Consider the following 23,830-nt stretch of genomic DNA (forward strand, 5'->3'; position numbering starts at 1 on the left):
AAACGCCAGCTTTATGCCACAATAATTACCTCCGTAATCATGTATGCAGCCCCAGTTTGGGGCAGAGAACTTTCTTCTTCCCCAGTTAGGGTTTTGCGCGCTCTGCGCCGTGTGCAGAGAACAGTGGCAATTCGGATCACGGCCGCTTATCGAACTGTCTCTTTTGATGCATCTACTCTTTTAGCTAGAATGCCCCCTTGGTCGTTAGAGGCCTCTTTCAGATGTAGGATTTACGAAAGAACCTAGGACATGAAGCGTCTGGGCGAGTATACTCAACAGACGGACAGGGAAACGCGAGATGAGGAGACTAATACGCTCTATAGACAATGGGATATCCTCTTTGGGAATCCTAATAGCTGGGGGAACTACACCACATCAGCAATTAGATTACATCTAAGGAAGTGGATGAGTCGAGGGCACGGAGAACTCAATTATTTTAGTACCCAAATACTAACTGGGCATGGTAGTTTTGGTCATTTTTTATACAGAATAGGTAAGAGAGACTCCACGAGTTGTGTGCATTGCACCCATGGAGACGATACAGCCGAACACACGTTGAGTGATTGTCCGGCTTGGGCTGAGCATAGGAGAAAACTGTAACGGAAATTAGCATTGTTCCTCCCGAGAGACTAACGCTTAATAGGATGATTGAGAAAATTCTCGAGAAAAAGGAGTATTGGTCTTCATTTAATAATTTTGCTACAGTGGTTATTGCAAAAAAGGAGGAGGAGGAGAGAAGGCCTGAAGTGGCCTCTCAAAACCCCTAATTAACAGTGTCTGTTCTGTAGATTAGATTAGATTAGATTAATTATCATTATTTATTATTTATTTAGAATAAACTACTATTAATTGTTGTTATTCCGCTGATTTCCCTGTCTGTTTCCCAACCTTCTTTCCTTTTCTTTACCCCACCCAACCTTCCTATTTCTTAATAAAAAAAACTCCCCTCCCCCTCTTTACCCTCCCCTTCCCCTCCCCCTTCCCCCATCCTCTAGTGATTAGTTTGCTAATTAATTAATTAATTTGTTATCAAGTGTCCCTACTTTTTTTTATACGCAGGGGAAATTCTCATGGATACCACCTCTCCCCGGGGAGAGAGAGAGGGTTATGCCGGACTCCTACCGGCTAAAACCCCTGCGGGTGTCCTCCACCGTGGTGTCACGGGGGAGCCACGGGTACGCCACAGGCATTCTTCCGCGACACCCCCACCGCAATCCCTCGTTGTAGCCGGGAAGGAGGACACCCGTCCGCCCCCCGGCTCCGTCCAATGGGGTTCTGTCCCAGTGGGAGATCTCCCCGCTCCACACCGGGGCCCCCCTCGCCGCGGTCCCTGAACGGGGCCTCTTCTTATGCCGTGGTGGGGGGAAGGGAGGGGGAGCCACCGAGGAGAGCCATAAGGAGGCCCTCACAGCCCCGGAACCTCCCTCTCACTCCTACCTATCCGCCAAGCCTGCAGTGAAGGGGGGAGTGGGTCTCAACAAGGTCTCTCCCCCCATTCAGTCCCTGTCCAGCGGTGGGGCCGGAGGCCCAATCAGCCTTCTCCTCCCTCGCCGGGTCCTCCTGGCCGCTGCTCTTCCTCGTGCTGCCATTGGGGCGGGCATCATCCGCTGATCCCTCTCCGCCTCCTCCTTGTTCCGCATGACCTCCTCGCAAAAGGAGGCCACTGCCCGCCACTCCTCCTCCCCCCTCAGCATCGCCTCAATGACGGCGCCGAGGGAGAGGTCAGCTCCCACCACTGCGACCAGGGCACGGCGCTGCACCTCCCAAGCCGAGCAGGCTTCGAGAGTGTGCTGCGCCGTGTCCCGGTCCTCCTCGCAGTGGTGGCATCTGGGGGTTGGTTCCCTCTCGATGCGGCACAGGTAGTGACCGAAACACCCGTGTCCGGTCGCCACCTGCGCCACCCGGAAGGTGATCCGCCCCCAGGCCCTCCTCATCCACCTCCCGAAGACCGGGAGGACGGCTCTCACAACTCTTTGGTTCTCGCGGGCTGGCCCGGCCAATTGCCGCTGCCAATCCACGAGGACCGAGTCTACCGCCTTCAGCCTGATGACCCTCTTGGCCCCCGGCCCCACCACAATTCCCCTCCCCCGGAGCCCCCTAATCCCTCAGTACATCTCGGCCCGGGCCTGGGCCAGGAGCTCCAGGGGAGGCGACCCCGCCAACACCGCCACCGCCGCATATGCGACCGTGCGGTATGCACGCGCGGCCCTTAAAATTATGGGGCGGTGCGTCCCCCGTAGTACTCCCCTGATCTTGTTGGACCCCGAGGCAGCACCCGCCCAGATCGGTACCCCGTAGAGGGCCACCGATCCGACCGCGTCCACATAAAGTTTGCGGACACGGCCGTCCGGCCCCCCCAGGTTGGGCAGCAGCCCCGCCAGCGAGGCCGCTACCCCCCCCATCTGGGGGCCAGCTGGGCAAAGTGCTCCTCGAAGGTCCACCTTCCGTCCAGGTGGAGACCCAGATACTTCATCCGAGTCCCCACCTGGACGTCGTGTCCGTCCACCTTAAATGTGAGCCTGGGAGGGGCCCCCCGGGAGCCGTCATGGAAAAAGACGGCCTCCGTCTTCCGGGGGGCCACTCTCAGGCCCAACGCCTTTATACCGCGGACCACCCCCGCGATGTTCCCCAACGCGGTCGCATCCCTCCAGTCCTTCCCCCCCAGCTACCACCAGCGTATCATCCGCGTAACAGATGACATGGCAGCCGGGGGGAAGGACCCTCCCCAATAACTTATCGTACGCGATGTTCCACAGCAACGGGCCCAGAACGGACCCCTGCGGAACACCGCGCACGACGGGCCACCGCCTACGCACCCCCTCGGCATCGCGACAGGAGATACTCCTTCCCATAAAATAGTCCCGGATTACCCTGTACAGATAATCCGGGACTCCGTGCGCTCGTAGTCCCGCCCCTATCATGTCCCACGGGAGAGTATTAAACGCGTTGGCTATGTCCAGGGACACAGCCAACGCCACTCCACCGTGCTGGACTATCTGTTCCGAGCGGGCCCGCAGACCATCGATCGCGTCGATGGTCGACCGGCCCGCCCGGAACCCGAACTGGGACTCGTTGAGCCCCGCAACCTGTTGCAGGTGCTCATTGAGCCGCCCCACCAATATCCTCTCCATCAGCTTACCGGCCTCATCCAAAAGACAGAGAGGTCGGTAAGCCGACGGATCGTCGGGGTCCCTCCCTCCCTTCGGAAGGAGGACTAATCTCGCCTCCTTCCAAAGAGAGAGGAAGACCCCCTCCCTGAGGCACCTCGTAAAGAGGTACCTCAGGGACCCGCCAGCTTCCCCCATGACCAGGGCCCAAATCTTACTCGGAATGCCGTCCGGACCGGGAGCCTTATTCGGCTTCATCGTCCGGACAGCATCCCGCATTTCCTCCGCTGTCACCTTCCAGCCCTCCCTCCACTCGGGCATACGGTCCGAGAGGGGGAAGGGCACTGCGCCCCCCGCTCCCCCGGGGAAGAGAGTCTCCACCACCTCCCCAAGGAAGCCGGGGGCCAGAGACTCCGTAATCGGAGGCGCCCGCAGTCTCAATTTCTTGAGGACCATTCTGTACGGGCGCCCCCACGGGTCCTCGTTCAGGGAGGCGAGCAGCTCATCCCAGGCCCTGGTCTTGAACCTCCCGATGGCGACGCCGAGGGAAGACCCTCTGGCGTGGGAGATAAAGGGAGTGGAGGAGTTGGCATCGTGGCTTCGCAGTGCTCTCTGGGGAGCCTGCGACGCCTCGATGCCAAGGGTAAGGAGAGGATGCGGGAGGAGGTCGGCGTACTGGTGGACAGAGGAGATCGCGAATCTCCGCGATGCTTCGGTCCGAGCCAGACGCCGACTTCAAAGATGTATGCGAAGGAGGGACCGTAGCGAGACCTGTATTGATCGGGCGCGGGGGGAGTGTCGGGCATCCCGGGGGAGTGTCGGGCATGCCAACTCCTCCACTCCCTTTACCTCCCACGCCAGAGGGTCTTCCTCCCAGACCCATAGCGAAGCCTGCATCGAGGCCATCAAGAGGTCCGGGTTCAACCTGGTGAGGGACCACCTACGCACCTCCTGTGAGTCCGGCCCGGTGGGCGGATGTCGGGCGACCAAGCTGAGCTTGATGTACCTGTGATCCGACAGGGTCTCAAGCTCAGCGGCCACCCTCCATCCCCCTACCATGCGCAAAGCCGCAGGGGAGGCCCACGTCAAATCGACGATGGATTCCCCCTGCAGCCTCACGCAAGTGGCGACGGACCCGATATTGAGCAGGGTCAGCCCGAGTGATCCCGCCCAATCCCGCAGCGTCTCCCCGCGCCGATCCTCGGACGGGCAGCCCCAGCTCCGAGATTTGGAGTTGAAGTCGCCCATCACGAGGACCGGCCCGGGGAGGCCGCTCCTCACCGCCTCTTCTATCTCGCCGAGCTCGGCCTCATACTGGGCCAGGCTCAGCGAGGGAGGGAGGTATACGCCTACAACGCAGGTAGTCCCCCACCACACCATCGCGAAGTGCCGACCCCTGATCCCCATCCTGCATGGGGGGCGACCCTTCGTCGCCCCCCCCCCGCACGATGGCCGCCAGGGGGGCAGCCCCCCCAAGCACCCTCCCAGAAACCAGGACGGGTGGTCGGGGGGGGGCCGCGTACGGCTCCGACGCCATGCCCAACCCACAACCGCGCTCCGCCATTGTGTGCAGGAAAAGATCCTGCGCACGGCGGGCGTGGTTGAGGTTGGCCTGTAGGATAGATAGGGGCGCTGGCTTACCTTTGGCCATCAATGTTCTCTATCTCCATCCTCTCCTCCGCCGCCTCCTTCTCCCCTTCCTTCTCCTTCCCTCCTGTCCCGCTCCTCAAGGGCCGCGGCTTTCCTTGTGGCTGCTGCTGCTGTTGCTGCTGCCGCTGTTGGGGCGCCTCAGCTCCCGCTCCCCCCCGTCTTGTCCCTCCACGTGAGGGCGGAGGTCGGCGGGGCCCGTCCCGATGGAGGTCCACTGCTCACTCCTCCCCTACGGTGATCCGCCTTGCTCCCCGCATCCGCGCACGACAGGCAGTAAGAGGCCGCCTGGCAGGATGCAGCCGTGTGGCCCACCGTCCCGCACCTGTAACAGGTGCGAGACCTGTCCTCGGCGCCCCTGCACCTGGAGGCCACGTGTCCCTCTCCCCAGCACCTAAAACAGTGGGTGGGACGCGCCGCTGCCAGTTCCACCCTGGCGGTCGTCCACCCTATTCTTATGCGGGCGGCTTTAGCCAGGTCGTCCGCCGCTCTGACAGGGCAGCGGACCCAAGCCACCCCCATCCCGTAAGTGGGCCTGTTGATGGAGACCCTTATTTCTTCGGGCTTGGCCACCTCCCTGTCCGCGATGGTAGCAACCACCTCCTCCACTGTCACCGCCTCGTCCAGGCCTCGAATCCGCACCGCCGCTGTGGGCCTGCCTATACGGACAGAGAAGTCCTCGGCGAAGGCCCTCCGCATTTCCAGGGCCAGGGCCTCCGCCTTGGACTCCCTGTCCTCCTTCGTGGGGCCCGGGATCTCGAGGACATTCCACGACTCCATAGCCCCGCATGTCCTCAATTCTCAGACTCTTCAGCTTCTCGGCGCCGACTCCGTACCTCGCTTTGCGCAGTACCTCGGCGTACGTGCCGTCGGGGGCCGTGACGGTGACCGCGGCTGTGGAGGGGATCCTTCCCCCCTAGATGGGGAGAGGGCCCCCCCACCACCACCGCCACATCCCGTCACAGGCTCCCCGGCCGGGCCTCCCGGTGGTCGGGGGGAGCGGGTCCGGGTCCCACTCGGATCACTTCTCTTCCCAACCACCGTGGCCCACGACAGTCCCTCGGGCCTCGCCTCCTCCGCTTCCCTCGCCTTCTCCTGGTGCTGCTCCTGCCCGCCCTCCGGTCGCCCGAAATATTCCAGGGCAGGAGCGCTGAATCCTTTCTTCTTCTTTTCCTTCTTTTTCTTTTTCTTCTCTGCCGACGCCCCCCCCCCAGCGCCCGAGGGCCTCGGCATGGGGGCCTCGGGTGCAGGGAGGTGGCCGAACTCCATCAAAGAGGGGTCAGCGACGGGGGCCTGTGGAACAACCAAGGATCCCCACGGCCCCCGGACGCTGAGCCTCTCCACCATTTGCTCCGCCATCTTGCTCAGCATCCTCTCGATCTGCTGGAGGAGGGTAAGGCTGGGACCAAGCGCCGCCGTCCCCCCCGGGAGGAGGGGAGGCGCGGGCAGACTTCCCCTTCTCCCGGGGGACGCCCGCACCCCCCATCCACCGAGGGAGGAGACAGCCGCAACAGGGGAGGAGACGGGCGCGCCGGGGGGGTGTCTTATCACCTCTCCCGACCCGCCGGCCCCCCCCATCCATCTCGTCGACGAGCCTATCTTTCATCTCCCTAAGCTCTTCCTCCAATCTTCCTACCCTCCGCCTCCTCGTTCTCCCTCATTGTCTTGTCCGCCTCCTTCCTATGTTGGGCAGCTTGCTCCACCTCCCTCTCCATCCTAACCTTCTCCATCAGTTGTCCCCTGACGTTTTTCCTAAGGCTGGCGACTTCTTCCCCATCTCCACCTCGCTCCACCTGCGCCCTGTACACGAGAATGCTGAGACCCGCATGGACCGTTAGGGCCGCAGATCTCAACCTTCTCACGTACTGCCCATTTAACTTCTTTGCAGTGGTGGCGACCTTCTTAATTGTCCGCACAACCTGCATCAGCTCGGACGTGACGTCGGGGGTCGGCTGATTTTCCAACTCCCCCATCACGACTTCCAAGCTGGGCAGCTTGGCGGACGGCGGGATGATCAAGTTCGGGTCCGCCATCCTCCTTTCCTCCCACTCTTCTCTCTTTCTCTTCTTCTCTTCCTCCCTCTCTCTCTCCCTTGCCCTGATCTCGTCGACGATATTCGTCGTACGTGGTCTTCCTCTTTTCCTCCTCTGCTTGGAGCCTGCGCTTGTGGTGGAACCTTCATCCTCCGTCAAGGAGGTCGAGCGCTCCGATCCGGGAGACAGTAGACATCTCCCCCTCTTGACCGCTTTGGAGGGAGCCAGGACGGACGATGAAGCCTCCTCCAGCCCCTCCTCGCCGATCGGGGTGTGCGTCTCCACCCCCACGACGGAGCCCTCCTCTAAACCAGTAGCCTCCAGGGGGTAGACGCACATCCACCCACACTCCTGTCCACCGTCGCCGTGTCGAGCCTCTCGACTTGCACCATGGGCAGCAGACTCCCGCCATTCGAAGGGCTGCCCGTTCTGGTGGTGTCGAGGGGCATAGCTACTTCTTGGGTGGTGGCCCTGACTCCAATGTTAGTCGGGGAGCGCACTGTCAGGCTGCTCCTCCGAAAGATGGCCTCTTCCTCCTTCCCCCGGACGACCTCGACGACCTCGACGACCTCGTTGACCACCGCTTGAGGAATGTCCTTAGTGGCCTTGGCCTTCCTCATGCCTGGGGTGTCCAGGTACATGGATGCCATCGAGTCGCGGATATGTCCGGAAACTCCCTTCACCGGGGGAGAGCGCACCCCCTCCTCTCCTCCCACGCCGAAAATTGTAGAAAGGTCGTCCATATTACATCTGCAAAAAGGTAACGACAGTTCGCCCATCATGGGAGCCCTACCGCAGTAGGGCTACTTCCCTGCCGGATTAATAGTCCTAGTGAAAGTGACAACCACCGAGAGGCGGCTTTCGGGTGGCCAACCCTAGTCGTCCACACTGGCTCTATAATAAAAGGTTCCCGGAGAGGGCCGGGTCCACCGTATGATGCTAAAGGTTTTACGTCACCCCAATTGAGTGAGCCCCGTGAATCCGAACCACGAGTAACCCAAACCTCGGGCTAGACGGTGCCGGGATTTACCCTACCCGGCATCGGGTATGAGGAAATACCGGCCATGTACTCCTCCATACACACGCCCGGTTACCCGACTTCAACCCCGGCATAGGCTCCGACGGCGGTGAGGGAGCGGTCTTTCCACGTTAAACTTGTCCCTTCAGGCGGACTTTGCCTGGACAAGTCCAGGACTTACGTTCCCGCATCTTCCAGGGCAGAGGTCAGGTACCGACGTCACCTCTCCACCGCGGTCGGGGGGCTACTACTCCCCCCTTGGTTAGTCTGGCGGGAATATCCACCGGGGCCGGCCGTGCCTCATCCGCACACCCACTCATTCATCCACACACTCACGTACACCCCGTGGATGTCACAGGCCAAGATAATCCCGCCCCTGGCCCGGTCGGGTGGCTAAGTCACCCAACCAGTCCTTCGGGCCGGGGTCCCGGCCGGCACCCACTTTCCCCCTTGAGGGACGCCTCACGGTAGGAGCACCTACGCTCGGCACTCTCCTCCCACGGGATCACCCGTATGTCAGGGGCAGGGAGCAATCCTCCCCCTACGATGCCTTGCCACCGGGCGATTGAAGTCAGGGCCGCCAACCCCTATGCGCATCAGGCCAGAGTGCCCGGAGGGAGCGCAACCCCCCTTCCCGACTCCCGCCGGCCAGCGCCAACGAGCGACGAGGAAGTGCAATGGTGTGCTCTTAGACCCCTCCTCAAATGAAGAGGGGAGCTTCTCCACCACGACAAGGTGGCACACCGCGGAGAGGATCAAGTGTCCCTACTTACCTTACCTTTATCTAATATTCCTCTCTTACACATTTATTCCCTTCCACGTGTTGTCCTCCATCTCTCTTTTCACTTCCTTTCTTCCCTTTTTTTCTTTTTTTTCTTTTTCCTCTCGAGCGTTAACCCGTCGTGGCGGGGGTGGGCGCGGGGGCGGGGTTGCCACCGTGTCCATTATTTTCCCCCTCTCACGGCGGGCGAGGCATCTCAGTAATTGCACAGTGGCGCTGGGATGCCTAATACTCATTATCGTCAGTGCTTGATCCGTGCTTGCCATACCTGGTCTCTTAGCGAAGAATTAGCTTGTTTGTTGCGCGCTTTTGCGCACACGCGTGGCGACTTCCGGAAGTAATGCGCAAGCGGTTCCCGGAAGTCGCCGTTTTGCGATTAGGATGCCACCAGTGAGGTTTAGCGGGTAGTCGGGTCTGGGTGGATGAATCCAGCCTGGAGTCCCGCACTACCCGAAGCTTCCTCCGAAGTGGAGGATTCCTCAATAGGATTCCTCATCGGAAAAAAAAGACCGACCGACCGACCGACCGACCGACCCCGACCGACCGACCGACCCCGACCGACCGACCGACCCCGACCGACCGACCGACCCCGACCGACCGACCGACCCCGACCGACCGACCGACCGACCGACCGACCGATCGAGAGAGAGAGAGAGAGAGAGAGAGAGAGAGAGAATGTATGTGTTCGCATGTGTGTCTGTATGTGTATAACGACCAGCTGATGGCAGGAGGCGCTTCGCGTAAGCACCCGCGTCTGACGGTGAATCGCGTCATCCTTGCCTGTCTTTTGTATTCGACCCGTCATGCGTTAACTACTTCCTTTAATAATTCAAAAACTAAGCTTCGGACGAAATTTTGCCAAAGGAAAAATCATCTTAGAATTGATTCAAGAATGTGTCATTTCAGGGACAAGGGGGTTATTTTGAATCACCCTGTATACATACATATATATTTTAAGAATTAATATAATGTATAATCCATTTTATTTAAAGTTAAAGAAAAATATGTGAAAGAGAGAAGGAAAGAGAGAAAGAGAGAAGGAAAAGAAGAGAAGAAATATAATATCTAAGGTAATAATAAAGTGTTTAATATTATTAATATAATATTATATTATATTAAGAAAACATATGTATATTTTTTTTAGTTTTAATCTACTAAATATATGATAAATATAAGATTCTAATTTTGAAAGATAATATTTAGAAAGACTTTAGAAAGACTTTAGATAGGCTAGCATTTAAAATTTTACATTTTTTTTGTAGCTGTTTCAAAAATTTATATTTTAAAGAAAAGAATAGTTTATAGTGTTAAAAAAATATACAGTTTAGTTGTTTTAAGTATGACTGCAGAGAAAATGTGAATTCTAAAATGCTAGATTTTTTAAATATTCTCTAAAATTATAAGATCTTATCTTATATCATATAATTTAGTCAGAATTTTAGAATGTATACTTTTATGATATACACACACATACACACACACAAGGTGTTCCATTTTATTTTTGTTCGTTATCTCGATATATGTAGTTTTAAAAAAAAATGTTTTAGACAAAAGTTATTTGAGTTGAAGGGAGACATAAGATTAATACATTGGTTTCATCTAGGGCAAATGTGCCAAGGTCATACAAAAGTTAACTTTGCTTTTTTTTTAATGGAATTACCATAACTTTTTCATATAAAAATCGATTCATCGTCACATTCTGTATAAAATATTTTAAAAGCATAATGGTTAAAAAATGAATAGTTTACAATACATTTATATCTTAATCTGACATATTTTGTCAAAACACAAAATATTTATAAAAATATTCAGTTTTCGGTAATCTTATTTTAACTTACTTTTATGCACAGAAAAAATAAGATAAATTAATTAGTGTAAAGAAAATAGTTATTTTTATAGGAAGTATGCAGTTACATTGTATGTTACAAATTACATATTTTTTCTTTTTAAAGCAACTGTGTTTTCTTTACACTAATTGATTTGTCTCATTGTTCTATGCATAAAAGTATTAGAATAAGGTTACCAAAAATACCTCGAAAAATTGAATATTTTGCGAGATATTTTGTGTTTTATGATAAACTAAGATTATAAAGTAAAATATAACATATCCCGTAAAGTATTTATTTTTTGATCATTATACTGATCATTATAACATTTTATGCAAAATGTGACGAGATAAATCAATTTATATAAAGAAAATTACAATGGTTCCATTTAAGAAAACAAAGTTTACCTCTACAGGGTGTCTCATTTTAAATAATGCACTCAAATATCTCCGACACATCATAGGAATAATCGTAATTTAAATTCAATTCAAATACTATCAAGTATCCCTCTCTACTTTTGTCTGAAACATTTTTCCGTATCTTTTATATTTTTTGAGATATCTGTCTGCGGCATTTAAAATAGAATACCCTGTGTATACAGGGTTTCTCTAAAGTCTGTTACCACCTCCGTATTTCGGAAACGGTTTAAACTTCTGAAAAATCACGAAATACGTGTTTCATCACTTCGAAGCCCCCGATCACTTTAAAATAGTAATCTCTTGAAGTGATCGAACACGTGCTCCGCACACTTTTCGGAATTTTAAACCGTTTTCAAAATACAGAGGCGGCAACAGACTTTAGAAACCTTGTATCCTCGTGTTCCGATATTACTGTCAATACTGAAAATCTATAGTTTACGTTACATAGATTATATATTTTCAGTACTAACAGTAATATTGGAACACGGGAATATATGAGGGTGATTCATTTTAATCTTAACAGGCAAATATCTCGAAAAATATGGGAGATACAAAAAAATGTTTCAAACAAAAGTTGTAGGATTTTGAAAGGGACATCTGATGATGACCTTGACTTTGACTTAAAGGTCGAATTTAGAGGTCATTTGAAGATCAACATAAAAATTTTTATTAGAAACTCCTATTTCTCATTACATGTTCTTGTAGCTTATCTCGAAAGCTTTCCAAAATACTATAATAAAACTGTTTTTGGTTAAGTACTTTCCGAGTTATAAGACTTGAAAGATACAGCATTTTTTTGACATAAAATACAAAATATCTTGTGAAATATTCAGTTTTCTGTAATTTTACCTTAATATTTTTATGCACAGAATAATGAGACCAATCAAGAAAATACATAATTGATTTTAAAAAAGTATGTAATTAGTAACATATTTTATTTTAAATCAATTATGTATTTTTTTACACCAATTGATTGGTTTCATTATTCTGTGCATAAAAGTATTAAGGTAAAGCGGGGAGCACACATTTTTACATAAGCGCATAAGCGTATGCATAAGAAATTTGATTGGTCAATGAACAGCGTATGCTTAAGAAATTCAACCAATCGAATTTCTTATGCATACGCTTATGCGCCTATGCAAAAGTGTGTGCTACCCGCTTAAGATTACAAAAAACTGAATATATCACAAAATATTTTATATTTTATGTCAAAATGCTGTATTTTTCAAGCCTTATAACTCGGAAAATACTTAAAACTTACCAAAAACTTACCAAAAACAGCTTTATTATAGTGTTTTGGAAAGATCTCAAGATAAGCTACAAGAATATGTAATGAGAAATAGGGGTTTTCATTAAAAATGTTTAATTTAATTTTCAAATGACCTTCAAATTTGACCTCTAGGTCAAAGTCAAAGTCACCATCAGATGTCTCCCTCAAAATCCAACAACTTTTGTTTGAAACATTTTTTGTATCATATTTTTCGAGATATTTGCTTGTTAAGATTAAAATGAATTATCCTGTATATATACAGGGTGTCCCGAAGCTATCGCGAGATATTTTAAGGGCAGATTCTCTGGTCAATTTAAAAACGATTTTTCCTCAGCGAAAATGTCGAGGCTATAATAGTTTTCAAACGGTAAACGATTATATTTCACGAATGACAGGGCTGGGATTTCGCGCGCTCAGGCACGGCGAAATGACAAGTGATAATAGTGCTCTTATGAATAGCGCTCTTTTTCATGATAATATTGTATAAATTTGCAATAAGCATTGTCACAATATTTTTTGTCGCTATTCTATTGCATTAGTATATTTTTTTTACGAAAAATAAGTATAAGGACTAAAGACATCTTGAATTTGATTCAAATAAACATTTCCGACATGTTTCAACTTCATCTGTCAAAGTGTCGATCAATATTATCACCATGAAGGTGTTCACTATGCTACGCGGTGTGTGACAAATAAAATGTAATAAAAATAAGTTTAACATTTGTTTATTTGGCATTTTTAAAATTTTTACAATAAATTATGCATAAATTGTGAACGCAATATTCATAAACGAGAATAGTTTCCTATTAAAAGTATAAAATTACAGAAAATATTTAAGTAATTAATAACATAATGGAATATTTAACAAATTTTAAATTATTAAATAAAAAAAATTTTACAATAAATGTTCGAAATGACCACTATGGCACTTAATACATAATTGTGCGCATCGTAATAGACTATTTATTGCCTTGCTAATCATTTCTCGTATTATTGTAGCGATTGCTTCAATAATTTCTTCTAGTTTCTCGCCAGTATTAATTTGTTCTTTGTAAATAAATTATTTTATGACTCCATAAAAAATAATTGTACATACATTTTGCCATTGATTCTTGCAAGCATTTCAAATGGTCCAATCTGTAAATTAATATTGAAGATACTGCAGTATTTGTTACATAAACAATAATCCATACAATAAACAAAAATCGGATATATCTATAACAATTAAAAAATATGTATGTACAATGAAAAATAACTTACTATTAAATTATTTTATATGCCGGTCCATAGATTTAAATTAAAACGGTGTTGGTAATTTTGAATGGTACGTATGTAGATTTTCGTTGCTCCAAGTGTAGGAATTGTGCATATTAAATAAGTCGTCGCGCATAAAGCAATTGTAAATAAAATTCAGATATAAAAATTGACTCTACGTGCATACTCTTGCGTGTAATAAATTGTGTACCTTCGTAAAATGTTAAGCATGCATTTTATTTTCTTTTAAAACAAGTGTTGCATTTTTTAGAAATTATTTCTTTATTTATCAATTACAAAAATATTTTAGAATTTGGAGCTATACGCTGTGGAAAATTTATTGCGTACCCTTGCACGGCAACATAAGCATTTTTATTGTATTTACCATAAATTATTAATAAATAGATTATAAATAATTATTGACGAAAAATACAAATAACTTCAAAATCTGTTTCATAATTAAAATTTAAAAAATTACATGCGTGTGTTTTTATGCGAGCGTTTTGTTTGCTCATGTCATTTCTTTTGCTTTGCATTCTCTTGTTAATAACAATTAAGTGACACTTTTTTTCTTAATATTAAAATTATTATTTCTTAAAAACTAAAATGGATTATACTCCGAACGAATATTGTGATATGTTAATAATTTACGGTGAATGCGGTCAAAGTGCTCGAATTGCCGCGCAGGAGTATGCAATACGCTTTCCACAGCGTAGAGCTCCACATTCTGATGTAATTTTGCGATTGATAAATCGAATACGAGAAACGGGATCTGTACTACCTGTATGCAGAGCTATTGGTGCCGGGCGTGAACGAGACGCTCGTACGCCAGAAAACGAAGAAGCAATTTTATTAATGATTGAAGAAGATCCGTCTATAAGTCCGACAGATAAGTCGAAGATTAAATATTTCTAAGACCGTAGTGCAACATGTTTTAAAGAAAAACAAAATGCATGCGTATCATTATACAAAAGTGCAAAATTTATTACCACAAAATTATGCACGCAAAGTCAATTTTTGTACCTGGTTATTGGCACAAGAACCAGGTTTTGTTCAAAAAATTTTATTTACCGATGAATGTTGCTTTACATGCAAGGGTTCATTTAATATGCATAATTCCCACATTTGGAGCAATGAAAATCCACATGCGTACCATGTTAGAAATTACCAATACCGTTTTAGTATAAATCTATGGGCCGGTATACAAAATAATTTAATAGTAAGTTATTTTTCATTGTACATATTTTTTTAATTTTTATGGATATATCCGATTTTTGTTTATTGTGTGTATTATTGTTTATGTAACAAATATTGTAGTATTTTAAATATTAAATTACAGATTGGACCGTTTGAAATGCCTGCAAGAATCGATGGCAACATCTACAATAATTTTTTGACTAACAATTTGCCGGAATTATTGGAAGATATTCCATTAAATATTAGACAAAGGCTCATTTTCCAACAAGACGGTGCACCACCACATAATGCAAGATGTGTGCGCAGGACCTTGAACGAAAAATTTCGAGGAAGATGGATAGGACGCGGTGATCCCTTAAGTTGGCCATCATGGTCACCTGATTTAACACCTTTAGACTATTTTTTATGGGAACATATTAAAGAATATGTTTACAAAGAACAAATTAATACTCGCGACGAAGTAGAAGAAAGGATTATTGAAGCAGTTGCTACAATAACACAAGAAATGATCACCAAGACAACAAATAGTTTATTACGGCGCGCACAATTATGTATTGAATGTAATGGTTGTCATTTCGAACATTTGTTGTAAAAGTTCCTTTTGTAATTTAATAACTTATTTGTTAAATGTTTGATTATGTTGATTGTTATTAAGTAAGTATTTTCTGTAATTTTATTTTTTCAATATAAAACTGTTCTTGTTTATAAATGCACGTTCACAATTAATGCAATTATTGTAAAAATATCCAAAAATGCAAAATAAATAAATATTAAACTTATTTCTATTACATTTTATTTGTCACACACCGCGTAGCATAGTGAACACCTTCATGGTATAATATTGATCGACACTTTGACAGATGAAATTGAAACATGTCGGAAATGTTTATTTGAATCAACTTCAAAATGTCTTTAGTTCTTATACTTATTTTTCGTAAAAAAAGTATACTAATGCAATAGAAAAGCTGCAAAAAATATTGTGACAATGCTTATTGCAAATTTATACAATATTATAATTTATTATATTATAATTTATTATCGTGAAAAAAGGTGCTATTCATAAGAGAACTATTATCACTTGTCATTTCGCCGTGCCTGAGCGCGCGAAATCCCAGCCCTGTCATTCGTGAAATATAATCGTTTCCTGTTTGAAAACTATTATAGCCTAGACATTTTCGCTAAGGAAAAATCGTTTTTAAATGGGCCAGAGAATCTGCTTTTAAAATATCTCATGGTAGTTTCGGGACACCCTGTATATACAGGGTGGACCATTTTAACCTTTAATGGAGAATAACTCGAAAACCAAGCCCGGGAGAGAAAAATGTTTCAGACAAAAGTTGTTTGGTTTCGAGGGGACCATAAGATGGTATCATTGGTTTGACCTTGAAGAGTTATTTGAAGGTCACCTTCAATTTCTTAAATGGAACCTATACTATTTGTCATTGCATATTCTTGTAGCTTATCTCGAGAGCTTTCCAAAACACTATAATTAAGTACCTTTTCGTTAAGCACTGTTTGAGTTATGAGGCTTGAAATAATTTCTTAATTTTACATAAACCGTAAAATATCTTGTAAAATATTCATTTTTCGATTTTCTTACCTTAATACTTTTATGTACAAAATAATGAGAGGAATCAATTGGTGTAAAGAAAACACAGTTGTTTTTAAGAAAAAATATGGAAGTGTTAATTGCAAATTACATATTTTTTCTTCAAAACAACTATGTGTTTTCTTTACACCAGTTGATTCCTCTCATTATTTTGTACATAAAAGTATTTAGGTAAGATAATCGAAAAATGAATATTTTACAAGATATTTTACGGTTTATGTAAAATTAAGAAATTATTTCAAGCCTCATAACTCAAAAAGTACTTAACGAAAAGGTACTTAATTATAGTGTTTTGGAAAGCTCTCGAGATAAGCTACAAGAATATGCAATGACAAATAGTAGGTTCCATTTAAGAAATTGAAGATGACCTTCATGTGACCTTCAAATAACTCTTCAAGGTCAAACCAATGATACCACCTTATGGCCCCCTCGAAACCAAACAACTTTTGTCTGAAACATTTTTCTCTCCCGGGCTTGGTTTTCGAGTTATTCTCCATTAAAGGTTAAAATGGTCCACCCTGTATATAAATTCTAAAAAATTTATAAAATGTAACCATTTTTTTTATTTGATATTAATATTTGTTTTATTTTCAGGTACACACTACAGATTTGTGGAAAAAAGTAAAATTTGAGAAAAAAATAAAGAAAAAATAAAGAATATAATAAGTGATAATGATGATATGATGATGATGATGATGATGATGATATGATTATAGTAATGATAATGATGATATGATGATGACAATGATGATATGATTATAGTGATGATAATTATGATAATTATGATGATAATGATAATAATGATAATGATAATGATGATGATTATTATTATGGTAATTATTTAGCTTAGGGGAGCCACCTCGGATAACCTTGACCTTGACATATGTTGTCAAGATCATTGTCCTGAGTAACATTCAAAAGGTTTTAGCCGGCGCTCGTTGTTTATTTAAGAGTTATTAACAAAAGAATTTCACAATTTTAATGCTTTTTATCTCCGAAAATATTGATTTGAGAAAAAAAGTTTTAAGCAAAAAATAAAGCCGCTGAAAAACTCGACAAAAAAGGTTATATGCATTTTTTCCATAAACCTACTACTTTAGCTGTTATGTAAAAAAATAATAATTTTAAATACATTTAATACAATTTAAATTTATATAGAATTTAATGATTTTGCAGCTTTTCGCGACATGTTAAACACTAAGAGAAATGACAAATGGTATAAAAGAAAGTATACAAGAAAGAAGAAAAAGATATAAAAGAAAGAAATAAATAAAAAGAATCAGAAGAAGAGGAAGATCAAAATATGAAAAGAAAAAAAAACACGTAATAAATATGAAGATAGAAAGAATATGCTCTGAATCGATATTTTTCTCGAAGCAAAAATTAATCACAGGCGCTCGCTATACTCTCCAGTATTCAATCCGCTACGGCTGATATGCCTACCCAAGCTTCCTCTGTTTTTCGGCGCTTGACCGCTAGCCCGCTTGCGACGGTAGCGGTCAAGCACCTGGTGGAGGGGCTAGCGGTCAAGCGCCGAAAAACAGAGGAAGCTTGGGTAAGCATATCAGCCGTAGCGGATTGAATATTGGAGAGTATAGCGAGCGCCTGTGATTAATTTTTGCTTCGAGAAAAATATCGATTCAGAGCATATTCTTTCTATCTTCGTATCTATTACGTGTTTTTTTTTCTTTTCCTATTTTGATCTTCCTCTTCTTCTGATTCTTTTTATTTCTTCCTTTCTTTTATCTTTTTTTTCTTTCTTGTATACTTTCTTTTATACTATTTGTCATTTCTCTTAGTGTTTAACATGCCGCGAAAAGCTGCAAAATCTCCGAGTGAGATATTCGAGATTCTAAACAATCGTGCGTGTCGAATCGTGCGGTGTCCAATCGTGCGGTGTCCAATCGTGCAGTGTCCAACCGTGCGGTGTCCAATTGTGCGGTGTCCAATCGTGCGGTGTCCAATCGTGCGGTTTCGAGTCGTACGGTGTTGAATCTTGCGTGTCGAATCGTGCGGTGTCCAATCGTGCGGTGTCCAACCGTGCGGTGTCCAATTGTTCGGTGTCCAATCGTGCAATGTACGTGTCCAATGCTGCCGTGTCCAATCGTGCAATGTGCGTGTCCAATCGTGCAGTGTCGAATCGTGCGGTGTCGAATCGTGCGGTGTCCAATCGAGCGGTGTCCAATAAAACGTGTCCAATAATGCGTGTCCAATCGAGCGGTGTCGAATAGTTACGTGTCGAAAAGGAGATCACCCCGTACTACTATTCACTTATCGAATGAAACGTAGAATAAAATAGCGCCAATAGATGCTCTTTATAAAGATCGTACATATAAAGTTTTAAACAAAGATTGGACAAATATAATTACTGCAGAATTATGTTTGGCTTTAAAGCTTCCATGTTGTTTTTCGTTTAAATATGCAAAAATTAACGATAACGATGGCGAAATATATCTTAAATTCTGGAGGAAATGTTCGGAATGTAGCACAGCTATTCATGCATATAGTTTTAACAAACCAACAGCAGACGGTCTTGATATTTATGTATCTACAAATGATACAACGGGAGTAAAACACACAAAAAAACGACAATTGCGCGGTACTCATAGAGCAAGCGTTGTAAAGGAATTATGTGCATCATCAGTATACGCGTGGAGAAGAGAGAAAGCGAACGAAATAATGACATTTGGAGACGTAGAGCCGGCGCATCTGTATAATGAAAATGTATTGCGTAAAGCAAAACAACTAGAAAAAGATCGAATATTAGGATTAAGCAATGTTTCCGATCCGATCGTATCGATTGCTGAATTAAAATATAAACTCGACTTTGCAGGCTGTATAAGAGATATAGGTATGGATAAATTTTTTGTCATGTATTGGAGCAACGAGCAAATATTCCTGTATAAAAAATTTATAAAACAACAAGCTATTACAAATGATATTTTAAGCATAGATGCGACAGGATCGTTGATTAAACGCATTAAAAGACCTAACGATTCGTCAAATACTGTGTTTTTATATCAAGTCATGGCTCCTTTTAATGGAAAGATATTGCCAATATCACAAATGATCTCAGAGAAACATGATACGAATATGTTATCCTTTTGGTTACGAGAATAGTTGCGTACGCCTATTCCCTGTCCCTTTGAGATTGTAACCGATTATTCTTCCGCGTTACTAAATGCAATAAGCCTTGCTTTCAACGGTGTAAATTTAAATACTTATGTTGAACAGTGCATGATATTTTTAGAGACTTGTGACCACACACAAAGACCTAAATGCATTATACGCCTTGATATCGCGCATTTACTGAAACAAGTGTGCCGATGGGAATGTTTTGATGGGAAACATATGCGGATTAAAGATTTTTATGTACATTGCACCGCTCTTCTTACGAAATGTACAAATATCGATAAATTTCATCAGATCTGTCGTGATATCTTAATGGTAGCAAATTCAGAGAGCGAAGAAATATCTACCGATGAGATAGATAATTGTTTTAACGCACAACAAAAATTAATTAAATTAATTAAGAGCGACGAAACTTTGTACGATACCGATAGTGAAATGGATTCTCTAGATGAAAATTTGATAAATACCTTAGATGACGAATGCGGTAATAAAATCACGGCTTTTTTATTGCGTATACAATCTGAAAGCGAATCCAATTATACTGGAGAAAGGCCCAATCCATATTGGTGTCCTCAATTTCGTAAGAGTTTACTTAAAATCGCTAAACATTTTCCTCTGTGGACAGGAGTAATGTCGGCCCGCATAGCATCTTCTGCTTGTAGCGAGGAATATTTTAGAGAATTAAAACGGTTGGTTTTTAAAGGTGCTAAATGTATACGTGCTGACAAATTTCTTGTTACGCACATCAGGTCGCTTGCAGGCGCGATGAAAATTTTACATGCAACTGATTTGCATGCTGTGTCAAACGATATTGATGATAATGCTGAAATGAAATCGATCCAAATAAATGTAATATTTCTAATATTACACAAGATATCGCTGATAATGATAGTAATGATTCTAATATCGTAGATGATCCTGCAGCCGATACAAGAAATTTAAAAGTCTGTTCGTCAATTCATGATACAACAACCGTGCACGCTAATATTCCTCCTGCGCCTATTATTGTCGATATGGAGAACGACAATGTTATCAGTTCTTCTGACGTAAATTTAGCATGCCACACATATCTTAACGAAATAGAAAATTGGAGAGATCAAAACAACAATACAAAGAGCCGTGGTAAATATTTAACCAATTGTCCAGATGTCGAGAGTATTCATCTGAAACCAAAATTTACTACAACATTACCATTACTCAAAAATGGCAATACTTTAAGTCCGGTGATACTTGCTAAAAAGCCTGACATGCTTATAAATACATGTCCTTTTGACGCAATCGCTCAAACGTTATTAGTCGGATACTGCGATTGGGCAAATTTTCATCTTTATTTAGAGCAAACGCAAAATGACCTATTTCACTTTATAAAACAGCTATCGACGAGTGGGACATCCACAAAAGTATACAAAGAAAGAGGACTCATATTAAATAAATTTATTGTTCCCATATGTGGAACAATGGATTGCAGTTATAATATTTCAGATTTAGTTGCGAAACATTTATTGAAAGATGAATTCTCATGCAAAATACATCTGAATTGTTTAAACTGCAAATATTCAAAGAACTTTACCCATATTGTTCTTGATATAAATGTAAAATCCTTTTATACAGGTAATAATGAGTGTTTTAGAACGTGTTATCAACGAACAATATTCTTATAGCAACAAGAAATGCACCCGATGCAAAGGAGAGAATGTAGAACATTCTATTATTTGTGGCCAGCTTCTGTTTATTAATATAGAATGCCTACAATGGTCAAATCTCGCAAAAAATCTTAATGTATCAGACTGGGAAGGAACTTTTACATTAAGTCAAATACCTGTCGATTTACAATTTTATGATTGCGCGTATAAATTACTTGCAGCTATCGAGTATGAAGGCACACAAGATGCGAAAACTGTAGGTCACTACATTGCACATATTCGCAGTTTCGGGGAAATGGGAAATTCACAACGATCTCTGTCGAAATGAAAAACCACTTACTGCTTCCCAACGAATACTCCTGCAAAAAAAGAAAATATCACTTCTGATATTTATTAAAAAAAATAATAAATAATTCAAAAACTTAATACAAATAAAGAAAACAGAAACAAAACACTTCCTACAAAAATTAAAAAAATATAAAACAAAAAAAAACAAAATAATAAAAAAATTAAAAATTATAATAATAATAAAAATTGTAACAAAAATAATAAATTTAAAGATCCTACAAACCTTGGACAAAAAACTTCATTTTATTCTTCTTGTACTTCTCCATCTACTGCTTCTTCTTCCATATTTTTACTCCTATCGATAATAGGAAAAATAACAATAAAGAAAATTATATTAACAATAAAAAATATCTCGGTATCTTATTAACCTAGGATCCTACAAACCTGGACAAAAAAACTTCATTTTATTCTTCATTTATTTCTCTATTTCTCCTTCTTCCATATTTCCACCCCCGTAAGGGTACAAACGAAATGAAAGGCGGTACAAACGGGTAGAAACGATGCTTAATCGAACAGCATTTTGAAAATTGCTGTATCTCAAAGTGGGGTGCTGGCAATTTTTTTCACCCCCTTGTAACTTCTACTCTTTTGAGGTACAAACGAAACGGACGGCGGTACAAACGGGTACAAACGATTAGGAACCAGCACCCGCTTTCAGATTTCGAATATCTTTAAAAATGACAAAGTTGCCCCTTACGCGATTTTTGATTTTCCATATTTCCACCTCCGTAAGGGTACAAACGAAACGAAAGGCGGTACAAACGGGTACAAACGATGCTTAATCGAATAGCATTTTGAAAATCGCTGTATCTCAAAGTGGAGTGCTTGCAATTTTTTAACCCCCTTGTAACTCCCACCTCTTTGAGGTACAAACGAAACGAAAGGCGGTACAAACGGGTACAAACGATGCTCAATCGAATGCTTTTATTAAATTTATGTTTTTTAAAAGTCGGGTGCCAAGTTCACACAGGTCATGATAATCGTATAATGGAATCAGATGAAGAAATAGTTGGACAAAATTCTGAAAGTATTATATCAATATATAAGCAACGTTATGTGGAAAATCAATCTCGTTATCGATCACGACAGAAAAATCAGCCTCGTTTAAATATTAGTAATACAATCTCAGTTAATGATGTAACTGAATATTGTATTGGTCCCATGGATGTATATTGTGTTCATTGTAATGCAAAACATTTTGCAGCTGAAAAAATTTCCAATAAAGGAAATTCATTTCATGATTGTTGTAATCATGGTACAGTATATCTTCAACCATTACCTGAACATCCTCAATTTCTTCATTCTTTATTCGCTGGAACTCATGTAAAATCTAATAATTTTTTTCAATATATTCGTAGTTATAATACATAGTTTATTTTCGTTTGCATCATTTAATGCTAATTTAGTTAATTTTCAAAATAGGCGATCAGGTCCGTATTGTTTCAAAATACAAGGACAAATTTATTATCAAATAAATACAGCATTATATGCTGCTCAAAGTGAAAATCCGACTTATGGTCAGCTTTTTATTATAGATCCTAATGAAGCAATAAATTATTGTCTTATTAAAATTCAGATTTAGATTTTGAAATTCTACAAAATCTTGAACATATAATGCGGGAATTGAATATATTTGTTCAATCTTATCAAATGATGGGTGAAGAATTAGAAAATCAACGACGACTAGAAAAAAAATCTGGAGAATTATTACCAGAATTACAATTATTATTTACATTAAAACCAGGATCGACGTCGATATAATGCTCAAAGAACTAATGAAGTTGCTGCTGTTTTTCGTACAACTGCTGATGGAGAAATTCCAGAATCATATGTAACAATACGTAATAAAAATACTAAAACTTTACAAAATATTAGTACCATGGATCCAAATGTTGAACCATGGATATATCCATTATTTTATCCATATGGAACTCAAGGGTGGCATTGTAATTTAACAAAATTAAATCTAATAAACGAATAACTAAAGGCCAGTATATTAAATATCGCATGGCTATTCGTGATGAATTTGACGTCTTTGTATTAGGTCGTCGTTTATTTCAACAGTGGTTTGTAGACAATTATGTAAAAATTATGTAAAAATTGAAAAGGATAGAATAAATTATTGTAAAGATCATCAAAAACAACTATGTACTGAAACATATCAAGGTTTAAGAGATTATATGCAAACTATGGCAAATAACTTAAATGGACGTATTGGAAAGATGGTTATACTTCCATCCACATTTATTGGATCATCGCGTAATATGTTACAAAATTATCAAGATGCAATGGCAATTGTTAGTAAATTTGGTAAACCAGATCTTTTCATTACAATGACTTGCAATCCAAAATGGCGCGAAGTTGAAGAAAATTTTTTACCTGGACAACAAGCTTCTGATAGACCTGACATTTGTGCACGTGTTTTTAATCTTAAAAAAGATTATTTACTTAATTTGATTGTTAAGTAAAAATTTTTTGGAGAAGTAGTAGCCTTTGTATATGTTATTGAATTTCAAAAACGCGGTTTGCCACATTTCCACATGTTA

General features: G+C 42.8%; 2 protein-coding genes across 2 annotated transcripts; one reads left to right on the forward strand and one right to left on the reverse strand.

Annotated features, from left to right (window-relative positions):
- The first annotated feature begins 249 nt into the window (after positions 1-249).
- On the forward strand, positions 250-600 carry LOC145964968 (uncharacterized). The gene has a single exon (XM_083088187.1). It carries the CDS (start codon positions 250-252, stop codon positions 598-600), a length of 351 nt encoding a protein of 116 aa, XP_082944313.1.
- A 4,295-nt stretch (positions 601-4,895) lies between these two features.
- On the reverse strand, positions 4,896-5,534 carry LOC145965086 (uncharacterized). The gene has a single exon (XM_083088433.1). It carries the CDS (start codon positions 5,532-5,534, stop codon positions 4,896-4,898), a length of 639 nt encoding a protein of 212 aa, XP_082944559.1.
- Between the last annotated feature and the right edge of the window lie 18,296 nt (positions 5,535-23,830).

The sequence above is a fragment of the Camponotus vicinus genome, unplaced genomic scaffold (assembly GCF_025532165.1).
Source record: "Camponotus vicinus isolate PSW18456_S1 unplaced genomic scaffold, iyCamVici1.0 SCAF_1, whole genome shotgun sequence".
In the NCBI taxonomy this organism is placed as follows: Eukaryota; Metazoa; Arthropoda; class Insecta; order Hymenoptera; family Formicidae; genus Camponotus; species Camponotus vicinus.

Coding starts and splice junctions, on each gene's coding strand:
- LOC145964968 (XM_083088187.1), top strand. CDS start 250: ATGAAGCGTCTGGGCGAGTATACTCAACAGACGGACAGGGAAACGCGA.
- LOC145965086 (XM_083088433.1), bottom strand. CDS start 5,534: ATGGAGTCGTGGAATGTCCTCGAGATCCCGGGCCCCACGAAGGAGGAC.